This window comes from Salmo salar, chromosome 28, assembly GCF_965601325.2.
Source record: "Salmo salar chromosome 28, fSalSal1, whole genome shotgun sequence".
NCBI lineage: Eukaryota > Metazoa > Chordata > Actinopteri > Salmoniformes > Salmonidae > Salmo > Salmo salar.
The window spans coordinates 5,357,374-5,370,000 of record NC_138318.1 but is presented as its reverse complement, the minus strand read 5'-3'; the positions used below and the strand labels follow the sequence as shown (position 1 = coordinate 5,370,000).

Sequence of the window (12,627 nt, the reverse complement as noted above, 5' to 3'; positions counted from 1 at the left end):
TGCCTTTCAGATTGAGACATAGGAGCCTGGGGGTTGGCTAAATTGGTCCAAGGCGCTGTTCTGTTCTGTGCTGATGAGGCAAGATGATGATGCCCCCGCACATCAAAGGGATGGCCGTCATGTTTAAACCATAACCTGGGCCGCGCGGTGGCAGCTGGGGCGAGGGAGGGGGAGTGTGGATGTGGTAAGGCGACAGGGAGCAGGAGGAGGAGGAGTGTAGAGAAGGAAGAAGAGAAAAAAATTGGATGCTGGAACAGAGGAAACTTAACAAGAGCACCAAGAGAGAGAGAAAGAGTGAGAAGGAAGGAAAAAGAGAGAAAGAGGAAGAGAGAGAGTAGAGGAAGTGTGGCAGGCTAATGATGAGTGATCCGCAGCCACTGCCACGGTCGCCTCAGCAGATGACATGGCGCAAACACAAACGTGTCAATGATGAAGGGAAGAGAGAAGAGCAGTGGAGGAGAGGAGAGAGCAAGAGAGGGAGGAGGGAGGGAACACTCCCCAGAGATCGCCTGCAACAGAAACGAGTTGTTCCTGGCGAGTTTATGCTCATCATTATATTCTGGCTCCGAGCCATGCAGCCAGACATAGCCAGATAATGAGCTGTTAAAAAAAATATATAGAATATTCCTCCTTTTTTGCCCTTCTTCATCCTCCACTCTTTTTCTATGATTTGTGAACGGTCATGCATAGCTGAGATATATACTGTGCACACACAGACACACTCATACAAATAATCTTACACACACACACACACACACACACACACACACACACACACACACACACACACACACAGCTCCATAGATGCGGGTTATTGCCCTCAATCACTGTAGCTGTGGGAGATGATAAAATGATTCTACCAGTATAATGAAGATGTAGAGAGGGGGAGATAAAGAATGATAACACCATTAATAATTCTGATCTAGCATGAGGACAGATAGAATAGGCCTAGACCTAACACAGTGATGCGCAGAAAAAGGTGCCTTGCCAATGGTTAAATATAAAGTGGTGCACTGGGACTGGGATTTGACATCAGCTCACACAACGGATTGGCACAAGACTCCATAGACTTGTAGTTTGTCACATTGTAAAGTGGGGCAAGACATCCTGGGACCTGTATTTGTCATCCACAGTCCGGAGAGAGGGGTGGCAGCACTAAACACTGAATTCACCTTGGAGGAAAGGGGAGCCAAGTCACTATTTTGTCTCGGTTATAGAAGCAAGTGAGGATTTTATAGAATCCATTACAAGGACTCATGTAGTTGAAGTGTCTGTATGGACCATTTTGGCTTGTCAAAGATAAACCTTCAGTGCAATGGCTGCCCTGTCTTTCTATTTAACACTCTTCCCACTCCGACACAAAAACAGCTCTCTTTTTAAAATGAATATACTATATGAAATATGACTCATTATGATGTGTAGCGTGTGTTTGCTGTGTAACAGTTTCGATGTGATTGTGAGATCTACATTCTGTGATACTTATGGGCCGAATCCTTTCTTGATAGACTTGTGCGAAACTCAAGCGTTTGTGTTAAGTCATGCATTGGACGTCAATGAGAGATTTGCGTGAAAATCGGACTTTCATGCTCGGACCTCAAGGTAGGATTCGGCCCTGTATATATGCACATCTGTATGAATGTCGAGTGAGCATATTCTGTCTCTGTTTGTGTCTAATATGTTTCCATCTTCCATTTCACACGTGTCCACTCTGACGATTTACACAGTTTTCTGTCCTCCAGGTTCCCTCACCACATGGTCCCCCCTCACCACAGTTTGCACCAGACCGGCATCCCCCACCCTGCCATCGTCACGCCCAACGTCAAGCAGGAGTCCTCCCACAGCGACATAGGCCTCAACAGCTCGTGAGTACACACACCTGGTTGTTTTCACCATTGTAAACTAAACAGCAGTGTAGTCAAACTTGGCACTGGTATTGTTGTTCAAAATTCTACCATTACAATAATCTGTTTAATACCAATTCTGGGTATTTGCCAACCATACAGTACTATACTGTACACACTCCACAGGAAACACCAGGACTCGAAAAAGGAGGATGAGAAGAAGAAGCAGCCCCACATAAAGAAGCCGCTGAACGCCTTTATGCTCTACATGAAGGAGATGAGGGCCAAGGTGGTGGCCGAGTGCACGTTGAAAGAGAGCGCCGCCATCAACCAGATCCTGGGACGAAGGGTGAGAGAGAGACAGCACAACTATACAGAGGCTCACTCACTATACAGATACAGCTTGGTCACTCCCTGTACAAGGGACTATGAATGAGGGAAGATATCCATCCACCGCACACACTGTGGTTTAGTTGACTATAGGCCTGCTACTGGGTCTGGGAGACAAAGGCAACCTGTCTTATTTTGTCTCTACCTCTCACAGCTCTTGGCTGAACACGTTCATATTTACTGTTGACAATTATAGTCTTCTCGCCTTGCACTCATCTCTTTGTATTTTGTCCTGTCCCTCTCTCTTCCCCTCCCTCTCTCTTTTTCTGTGTGTCTGTCTGTAGTGGCACGCCCTAACACGAGAGGAGCAGGCGAAATACTACGAGCTGGCCCGGAAAGAGCGACAGCTTCACATGCAGCTCTACCCCGGCTGGTCAGCACGAGATAACTATGTAAGTTTTTAAGTTTTCAACATGTACATCCTGTACTTCTCCCCTCACAAGGACATGTGCCTGGGATGAGTGTTCTTACTGTTCTGTCTGAGCTGAGAGCTCACCTCGCTAGCAATGCCTGCTGTCTGTTTCCCTAAGTACCTTAGTCGATGGAATCGCCAATATACTTTACAGTAGACATGTTGGGCTATTTAAACAGGGTCTAAAAGCCCTGAAATGCTGATGCTGAAGGAAGTTTCTCTCCCAGCGTTGGTGTGTCCAGCAGTACAGGTTGACCAGTGAAACTCTGACTCCTCTCAGCCTGCCCAAAGCATTGTGCACAAATCTGACTCCCTCACTACAAACCAACAAAGCCTATATATAAAATGCAGCAAAATAAAAGATGGGAAAAAAGTACAAAAAGTGAGAAGGGAAAATTCTGTTATGGCCTGCAGTGGCAGTTAAAACCAGCGGGCAGAGAAAGAGAGAGAGAGAGAGAGAGAGAGAATGAATGAATAAATAAATAAACAAAAATATGGGCCCCGTTTTTATTTCATGTCTCGGGTCTTCTGCAATATAATAACTAAGGTTCCTGTCTATTTCTCTTCTTTTGGCGGGTAACCAACAGGGCAAAAAGAAGAAGAGAAAAAGGGATAAGCAGCCAGGAGAGGGCAATGGTAAGTGAGCGCCAATTACCTCCTATTAGAGGAGCCCCATCATGTGTCAGGACTGTGTGACATCTCACAAGATAAAAGTCTAGCCCGTTTTTTTTTTCTTTTTGTGTTGTTGTGCCTGGCTCGTTTTTTTGTACATAGTTATGCTACCCAATGCAATATTTAAATGGTAGACTTGCTTGTTCGCCCCCTCCTTCCATTCCCCATCCCCTCCCCTAGCGTTCCCCAGCTAATAACATTGAATATGCATGACACCCCCCCACCAGCCTCATCCCTCCTCCTCACCCCCGCCAACATCACCCCTCTCCACTTTGCCCCCCAGCATTTATGATACTGTGATATGTGTTTTGAGAATGTGAAATTTAAGCGTTGTGAGAGCCATTAACTTTGCCAGTGTTGTGTGTGTCTGTGTGTTATAATGCCTGTGCCCTGCAGATAGACTGTGCTTGTGTGTGTGTCTGTGTGTGTGCGTGTTTGTGGGTGCATGTGTGTGTGTGTGTGTGTGTGTGTAACTTGGGCTGCCCCTGCTTGTCTGCATGCATGCACACAAACAAACAAAAATCACCCACTTCTTGAAATTAAGGAGGTTTGCTAATTCTATTATTTCTTCATTTTATATTCTTATTATTCACATTCTTCTGATAATCCATATTGTGAGTTGAGAAGGAGAAATGCGGCATATTAAACTGTATTTTACGCTCGTTTACGTGACGGATCCCCTCTTGAAGGCCTCTCTATCTGTTCTTTTTTTCAGAACACAGAGAATATTTTCCAAACCCTTGCCTTTCACTCCCTCCGATTACAGGTGCTAATGTCATTTTGAGTCTTAAATTACTAACTTGTTTTTTTTTCTCTTTTTGTTTATCATGTATTTATCTATCTATGTATGTGATTTATATTCTATTTAAAGTAATTTTACTAAGCTAAATACAATATTTTGAAGGATGTTATTGGCTTTGTTTGCTGCTTTCTTTCTTAAAATGTTGCTTATGCTTATTTATTTGACCATTTTATTTATTATACTAGCAAAAGTCTGTTTTATTTGATATACTTACACATTTATTTAATGATGCTTCTATGTTAAAGTATTTAATTCCAGAACAATCTTCCCCATTTGGCCAAATCAATATGTAGTATATATTTCTAGCAGTGACTGTAAAAGTTAAAGAATCTTAATGTTGAGTTATGACCCAGAGATTTGATATCAGTCAGGGTAAACCTCCTTAATCTATTTGCTTCAGTAGCTGCACCTGTTCCTTTCCCTGGGCCAGCATGAGTTGGGCCTATTCCCTTTCTATGCTGTCTCTGCTCAAACTAAGGCCTGTATTCAAACAACTCACCACAGGATTCCTCCTTTGACCCAAGTGTAAACTTTGCTGTACATTTTATTATTAAGCCATTATGGCTGCGTTTACACAGGTAGCCCAATTCTGATATTTTATTTTCCACTAATTGGTTTTTGACCACATCAGATTTTTTCACATTTTCAGAGCTGATCTGATTGGTCAAAAGACAAATTAGTGGGGGGGATCTGAATTGGGCTGCCTGTGTAGAGCCTATGGTAGAGTTCTAGAAGATTACACAACAAATTGTTTGTTGACAGGTCAAGGTAAAGGAAAACTTTGTGTCAGGTGTTTGAATTCAGGTCTAAGTAGACGTGCCCTTGCTGCATTCAATAGGGTTCAACCCTTTAATGCTTTCCCTGGCAGGGACTAACCCAAACCTTCCCTTATTTTAACAGTCTGATACTGCTGCCTCTTCCTACCTACCACCTATACCCTCTCCTTTTCGAATATGCTGATAAAAAGATAACTATGAATGGCACTTAGCAGAAATGTAATCAGGTCTGCATTATTTCCCCCATCGTATTCTCCACCTTAAACAAATACGTATTATCTTTTTATTCGCTTTTTTTTTACTTGATCCTTGCACATTTATGCATTTGTTTACTTTTTGCCTGTGGTTTGATTTGACTAATGTCTGAAACACTAACCGTGTCTTCTGACAGTCCTTTTCTATAAAGGCATACTGCACAATTACTTGCATCTTTTTAATTAGGGGGGGAAATAAGATAAATATGCCACGATTTCGAGACTCGCAGCCTCACTGGTTTACGATTTTTCTCCTTTATTTTTCTCCTCTTTCTCTTCCCCCCTTTTTGGTTTTTCTTCCTCCTCTCTGCTGGCTTCCCTCCCTGTTGTGGCATCAGACCTGAGCGCTCCTAAGAAGTGTCGAGCGCGCTTTGGGCTCGATCAGCAGAATAACTGGTGTGGCCCGTGCAGGTGTGTATGGTGTGTGTGGCATGAACGCCGGGGCCAGGTGACGGCTGTTCTCTGAGCTGGGACTTCCTCCTTCCCTCCCCGACTCCCTCTCTCCTTCCTTCGCCAGGCTTTCGCCACCTCCCAATTCTTCCTCCAACCCAGCCCTGCCAGTTTGGCCTGCCTCTATCCACTAGTTTTATTGGTGTTTGGGAACAGGGTTAACAGGGTATGTGTCAATGTGTGTGCGTGTGTTTGTCTGAGTGGTGTTTGTATATAACTCTAGATTCTCAACATATAGATGTGGGGTTGGGCGGGTCCTATAGGGTTTATTCTCTTTAGGAATTAGCCACAATGAGGGGCAGGACTCATCAGATGGTAGACTGGGTCTGAGGGGAGTTGGAGACGTGATGGCCTGGTCTGTATGGAGGAAGTCCTAGTGTTGACAGCCCAAATCTAAGCCCTGCCTACATGTGTTGTCTGTCCAATGACGTGTCCATTTTCTGTGTTTTTGTATTGTTTGTGTGTCTACCTCTTTGGCTAACAGATGCAAATACCCCAAAGAAGTGTCGTGCCTTGTTCGGGCTTGACCAGCTGAGTTTATGGTGCAAACCATGCAGGTATACCCCTGTAGTATCTATGGGAGGACAACCGTATAGACAACCACTTCCTTCTCTTACGTCTTCTCAAGACATCCCTCGAAAATATATGTATTATGTTTTCTTCAATGTGTTAATTGATGGCCTTCTTTTATCTGTTCCTTTTCCTGATTGCGGATTTTTTTGCTATAGCTTCTCTAAGCAAGTCATTTTACTTATTTTCTTTGAAAACTAGAAGCCCAGTGGCAGAAAATGGATTTACTAGCGTTGTTATTTGTACACTACCTCGGCGATAACAATAACATTGTAAAGTAAGGTCCCGGTTGCAACATTGTAAACAATCACATTTAGGAGACCTTTGGGTATTTTTGTTGTAATGTAATTTTTTAAAACACATTTATGGTTTCTGATACATTCTTGTGCCAAGTTGAAAGGTTGAAATCCATTTTCTATCCAGGCTGTATGTAAGTGCCTGACATCCTAACTGTCTTAAGTGTCTGTCTGAATTGGCCCTCTTGATAACCTTGTCATGCTAAGACTTGGCCCTGCTTCTCAGAGGGCACCAGAGTGACTTTCTTCTATGCCCTCTTCCTCCTCCTCCTCTTCTTCTTCCTCCAAACTCCTCTCTGATAACCCGTACTTAGTCCCTACATGTTGTCTTTCTGTTCTGACACAAGCAGTCTTTGAATTGGGAATATTTTCATGGTAGGTATTTGTTTCTGCTAAGTAATACCCCTCTCTGTGTCTGGCTTGCACTGTGTCCCCACCTCTACCCTGACCATTGTGACATGCCGTTTGGTACTGTGTATCACTGGTCAACCCAAGGCATGCGACCTATCAACACATTTCATTTTTGTCATTTTGTTTTCGATATTGATCTGGAGTTATTACACCGGAAAGATTTCTGCCGTTTTGTCATTGCCTCAAAGAAAACAGGATATTGAGTGATTTTACCGAGTCACTTTTCCCCTCACATTTTATGAGCTGTTATAAACGTTGAATTCATATGGCATTCAATTGAAGTCAACATCCAATTAAAGTAATCCACAAAGCTGTTCATACAGCTGAACTCTTATAGAAATGCTCCACACTCAGTTTCAACAGTAACAAGTACTTTTACTGTAGATTTTAATTAATACGTTGATCACATTGAGAAAGGGATGATATTCTCACAGTATTTCCTGATCTAGTCCATGAACGTAACGGGTAAATGATGAGCGAGGCAGCAACAGGGTGCCAGAGGGCCAGGCTTGGGAATAGCTAGGGATAATTCCTGCTTCGTTTAAGGAGCCGAGAGGTTAACAGACCTCACTGGGATCCATTTCCTGAAAGATGCATCTGGTGTAATTCCCCTGGAGACGGAGAAATCAATATGTTACACAGGCACATACTATCAATCGATATGTCTGTTAAAAAATGGATATTAGCTCATTTGTAGCAGTTTGACAGGCAGTTATCAGTTTAGCCTTGACAGAGGAAGAGACACAGCCTAGCACTGGCAGACTAATAGCATATTACGATGGTAGCTAACAGTCAATACCACACAATACTCATACAGGGTCTTTGACAGCCAAGCAGACAACTCAACCCAACTCCCTTTCCTTGCTTTTCAGTTGACATTTCCCTGTGGTTTACTCTTTCTTGTGTGTCCATGTTGTGTGCCTGTCCTCTTTGTGTAATTGTTCAGTCACAGAAGTGCTTGCCTTTTTTGTTCAGCATGCTATCAGTGTAAGGTATATGTGGCTGTCCAAATGTCTCCTTTTCTTTCCCCATTTCCCCACCTCTTTTTTCCACCTCTTTCTCTCTCACACACTGTTTGTACAGGCAGGTTATGACTTGACAAACAGGCCATACCTTGATTGAACAATAGAACAGAGATACTGACATTTCTCAAAGGCTAGCTGAACCAAAGCATCATTTCTTTCAGTCACTTCTGCCCTTCTCCTTCCCTCCCTCCCCACCTACAATTCGTACTGTTCAAATGTTCTTTCTCCTTCTTGCTCATTGTCCCTGTGAGCTAGCAACACAGTCTGAACCACAGTGTACTTGCCCTTCAGGCAAGCACAGTCCTTGTGATAAGGAGTTGTTGTAGAGGTCAGGGTAAGATGAGGTGGGCAGAGGCTCCCCCTCCCTCCCTCCCTTCCTCCACCCCAATTGAACATAGCACACACACAGCCATCTCAGATACAAACACACACACACACACACACACACACACACACACACACACACGCTGCAGGCACGCCAGACAGGGGAGGGTCCAAACCCGAGCAGAAATGCAAACATGACGCCGTTACCCTTCTTACTCACACATATGTCTTAGGGGCAGGTGCAGCATAGTGTGGATCCCCCTGAACTCTTACCTCTGCATCCAAACTCTCCCCTCTAAGGAAAGGAGAGAGAGCGAGGTCAGGATAGTGGAGGGATGGGAGGAGAGAGGGAGGGAGGACTAGTATTTCAGAAGAGCAGGGTGATCCCTGGCGGTAGCTCTTCACCAGGGCCAGCTCTTTGTTTCAGTCAAGATCAGAAGTCTGTGAGGAAACGTTTGAGAAAAAAAGAAGCCCGCACACTGCTCTTGATAGTATCACTGCTCTTTAATAAGCTTTACCTATCGGCCTTAAGACCTTCATCAGAGCTTTTGTAAGATTAAAATACTTTTTAAAATAGAAGAAAGAAAAGGGAGCTGTTATAGATTTGCCATAAAAAACATTCTTCATCCTTCTTTATTCTTCATCCATTTCTCATCCATCATTTTCATCATCCTGCTGCCTCTCCTATTTCATTGTCCTGTCTGTCTGTTTGGTGTACTGTGTTGTACTGTATATGTCCTGGGAATCTGAGAAGGCCACTTGTAGCCTTAATCCTCAGCCAGGCTGTAGTGGTGGCAACCACTTAAATGCACCAGAAAACAACAATCAATTAAGGCACAGAAATAGGTTTTAGATTGAATCTTTAAGACACTGATGGTATGCATTATGCAAATAAAACAAGATGGTGCATTTAAGTTGACTGCTAAGGCTCAGCTATTGCCCAGCAGATTGCTGTCAGTTCTGGGATGTCATGCTAAAAAGCATCTTTCTCTGTCCCCCATCTCCAGGAGAAAAAAAAAGTGCATTCGCTACATCCAAGGTGAAGGCAGCTGTGCCAGTCCTCCCTCTTCGGACGGAAGCTTACTAGACTCCCCCCCATCCTCCCCCTCCTCGGTGGCCCCCTCCCCCTCCTCGAAAGAGTCCAAACCTCAGACTGAACAAATGCAACCTCTCTCACTGACTATGAAACCGGCCCACCAGCCTCTCCACCACCCGCACCTCCTGGCTGGGCATCCTCCTCCGCCATCTTTGGTTCTGCTGGAAAACTCTGCTGCTGCAGCGGGTAAAATGCCTGGCGCAGCCCACAACGGAGCCCATGACCACGGCAATGTCTCGTCCTCGCGGCAACCGGGCTCCTCAGGCGCCTCCCTGGCCAGGCCCTTGGCAGCATCGCTGTGTCATTCCCACTCGCTACACCCCAACTCCACGGCCCCTCAGCCTCTGTCGCTCGTGACCAAGTCTATAGAGTAGCCCCCCCTCCTTATTCACTCCTGTCCTTCCTTCCTATTTTTCTAGCTCTGCACACCTCTATTCGGGCCCTCTTTCTTTTCTATCTTTTTGTCTATTTCTGTGCCATAAGGCTTTGAAAATTTGTTATTGTTTTATCAAAGTTCATTGGTCAATATTTGACCCATCATTATCAAAAAATATATATAATTATTATAATGAATGAATAATACAAAGAGCTGTAGAGTATAGCTTTGGGAATCTGCCAACATTTTCTTAACTTTTTTTTCATTCTTTTTTATTTTGTAGTGTTAAACAGTGCAACAGAAAATTGTTATGTAGTTCCACTTAAACATGTTTAAATGACAGATATAAAAAGCTAGGTTAGATGATTATTCAATGAGCCCTTTTCTTGAAAGAGTTGGTTCTCCTTCATTATTTGTATTAAATACGAGCTTGCGAACCAATCATTTGACACCCGTACAAACCCTGGAGGGCATGAGGATCGTGGAGACACCTCTCTTACTGAGGAACAACTTTAATTGTGATGTTACTTGTTCTTCTTTAAATGTACAGAAATATTGGTGTGTGTGTGGGGGGGGGTATTGTTTTAATGTGCATTGTTCCATTACATTGTCCTTTTTGTTGTTGTTTACCTTTGGGGGTGGAGTCAGGTGGGGTGGTTGGACTTGGAGGGGAGACAGGGGGAGGGCTATTGGGGTGGGTGGGGGGGTTGCGGTATTCAATACAAAATGTCACAACGCTAGGACCAGTAGTATTTATTGCTTTAGAGATTGCTTGTTGTATCTTGTATGTTGTCCCTTTTTAAATATTTTCTTTTCTTAATACATTGTATAAATATTTTTTCTTAACGTAAGCAACTTATATATAAAATGATCCATTTTTACAAGGAGGTTTTAAAGGTAAATCTTTTTGTTGTTGTTGACAACCTGGATTCCACCCAATGTACTGTGTAGATTTCACGAACAGAGGTATGCACAACTTCATTTCAAGAAATGCGTCTATAAGCCATTTTACAAAAGAAGAAAAGAAACTTGAAACAACAAGGGACAGTGGGTACCGTGTCTTCAGTAGTTTGGGAAAGTGTCAAAGCCCTTCTTTTTTATTGCACAGTCTCATCTCTACCAGACTGTAGATTTGTGTACAGATTTTCCGTGCCAAATTTTGTGATAATTTTCTCTCCCCCCTCTAACCACGCTGTAGGGTTTTTCTGTTGTTGATTGTTTTTTGTTTTTTAAAACCATACTTTGCTGTGACGTTACATAGATTGCTATGTATGTAGTATAAATGTTGCTATAACAAATGTGTTTGGTAGCAGATTGTCAAATATTACAATTTAAACTGATTAAAAAGACGGACATCATACTGTATAAACCCACAAGGGCCAAATTATGTATATTAGGAGGTTCATAAAAAACTATGAAATAACTACAAAAAAATACACAAACTGCCACTTTTAAGTACACAGCTACATATAGGTAGATAGAAAAAATAGGCATGTTGATGTTGCAAGAGGCTGTAAAAAAAGCTACAAGAGAATCATCCACTCGGTACCATTGTAGTTGACATGACGCGACTGTAACCTGTCGATTTCTTCTCTGGTTTATTAAGATGCTAATGATGAATAGTTTGAATGTTTCCTTAACGGCTGTGATGTTCCTGTTCTATTTTATGCTCTTATCTTTTGTTAAATTTTTTGTTTTTTTCCCTGTTATTTTAAATGGTTCCAAAACCATGTTTTTGTAATGAATAAATGTTTATGCTGTACAGTCTCTGTAGCATGCAGTTCTGTATTAATAAAAGCGACTTAGTATGTGCAGATAAATCTGTGTCTAACTTTTGTGATAGAATATGTGAGTGCAGCAACAAAATGAGAGGTCGCAGTAGTGTAAAGGCACAGCCGCAGGCATTAGGGGTGCTGAGGGTGCAGCAGCACCCCCTGAAAAATCGGAATAAAAATAATATTAATAAAATATTTTTTTAAATGACAACAAAAAAATTGTGCACTGGGCCTTTGTTAGTATTAGCGGACCAATATAGACGTCTGTAGCTGGGCCATTTTTATTTGTTTTGCATGTCCGTTATGGCAAAAAAGGTAGTATAATTAAGTACAGTATCTTGCAGGATTCAATAGTTGGAATTGTAAGAGCTGTTGCCCTGTCCCTTTTCTCTGCGATGGTCATTTTAATGGAATCCAGAAAAAACTAAACCCTGTCCTCAAACATTTACATCAAAAGGTGCAAAGTTATGGGCAAACACACAAAACATCCACATCAAATTAAATATTTTTCTTGATCAAATAACATGTAAAACAACCACTTTTTGTACAGTATTAATTTTCCATCCTTACAAACCACTTAATGTCAAAGTACATTTGTGTATTGTACATAGGCTGGTCATCTAGGTTTGTGCCTGTAGACTTTCCATCACCATGAAAGGTACTTTGAGACATCAAGTGGTTTGTGATGATGTAGCTCAGTTGGTAAAGCATGGTGCTTGCAATGCTAGCGTTGTGGGTTCGATAACCACATGGTGACCAGTACGAAAATGTATGCACTCACTACTGTAAGTTGCTCTGGATAAGAGCGTCTACTAAAATGGAAAAGGAGTGATAGACCATTTCAGTTTTTACATTGAAATAAGTTGCATTTGCAAAGTATTTCAAGAAACTGGAAAACATAAGTTTGGACAAATCTACTCATTTAATGCCAAAAGTGTGGTAGTCTTATATAAACGGACCAATATAGATGTTGTCAGCACGGGCAATATTTTTGTCTGCATCCACCCCGTCGGCAAAAAAGTCGCTGCACCCCCACCCCAAACTACACTGAATAAAAAATATAAACTCAACATGTGGTGTTGGTTGCATGTTTCATGAACTAAAAAAAATCACCGACGTTTTCCATGAGCACAAAAAGTTAATTTCTCTCAAATGTT

The 12,627-nt window shown here is 42.4% G+C and overlaps 1 protein-coding gene across 36 annotated transcripts in view; it reads left to right on the top strand.

Moving 5' to 3' along the window:
• The window catches only part of LOC106589326 (transcription factor 7-like 2), a 102,323-nt gene extending 90,808 nt beyond the window's left edge, over positions 1-11,515 (top strand). For 4 of the 36 annotated variants that reach the window (XM_082970410.1, XM_082970408.1, XM_082970401.1 and 1 more), the window contains 7 exons: positions 1,725-1,862; positions 2,004-2,190; positions 2,516-2,624; positions 3,217-3,279; positions 4,031-4,081; positions 5,486-5,558; positions 9,231-11,515. In XM_082970410.1, coding sequence (XP_082826536.1) covers positions 1,725-1,862; positions 2,004-2,190; positions 2,516-2,624; positions 3,217-3,279; positions 4,031-4,081; positions 5,486-5,558; positions 9,231-9,693 — 1,084 coding nt within the window. In that variant the 3' untranslated portion in view covers positions 9,694-11,515. Of the gene's footprint in view, positions 1-1,724; positions 1,863-2,003; positions 2,191-2,515; positions 2,625-3,216; positions 3,280-4,030; positions 4,082-5,485; positions 5,559-6,081; positions 6,840-9,230 lie in introns of those variants that run through there. The other 32 variants (XM_014179149.3, XM_014179144.3, XM_045710118.2 and 29 more) reach the window with 29 other exon arrangements.
• The last annotated feature ends 1,112 nt before the right edge of the window (positions 11,516-12,627 follow it).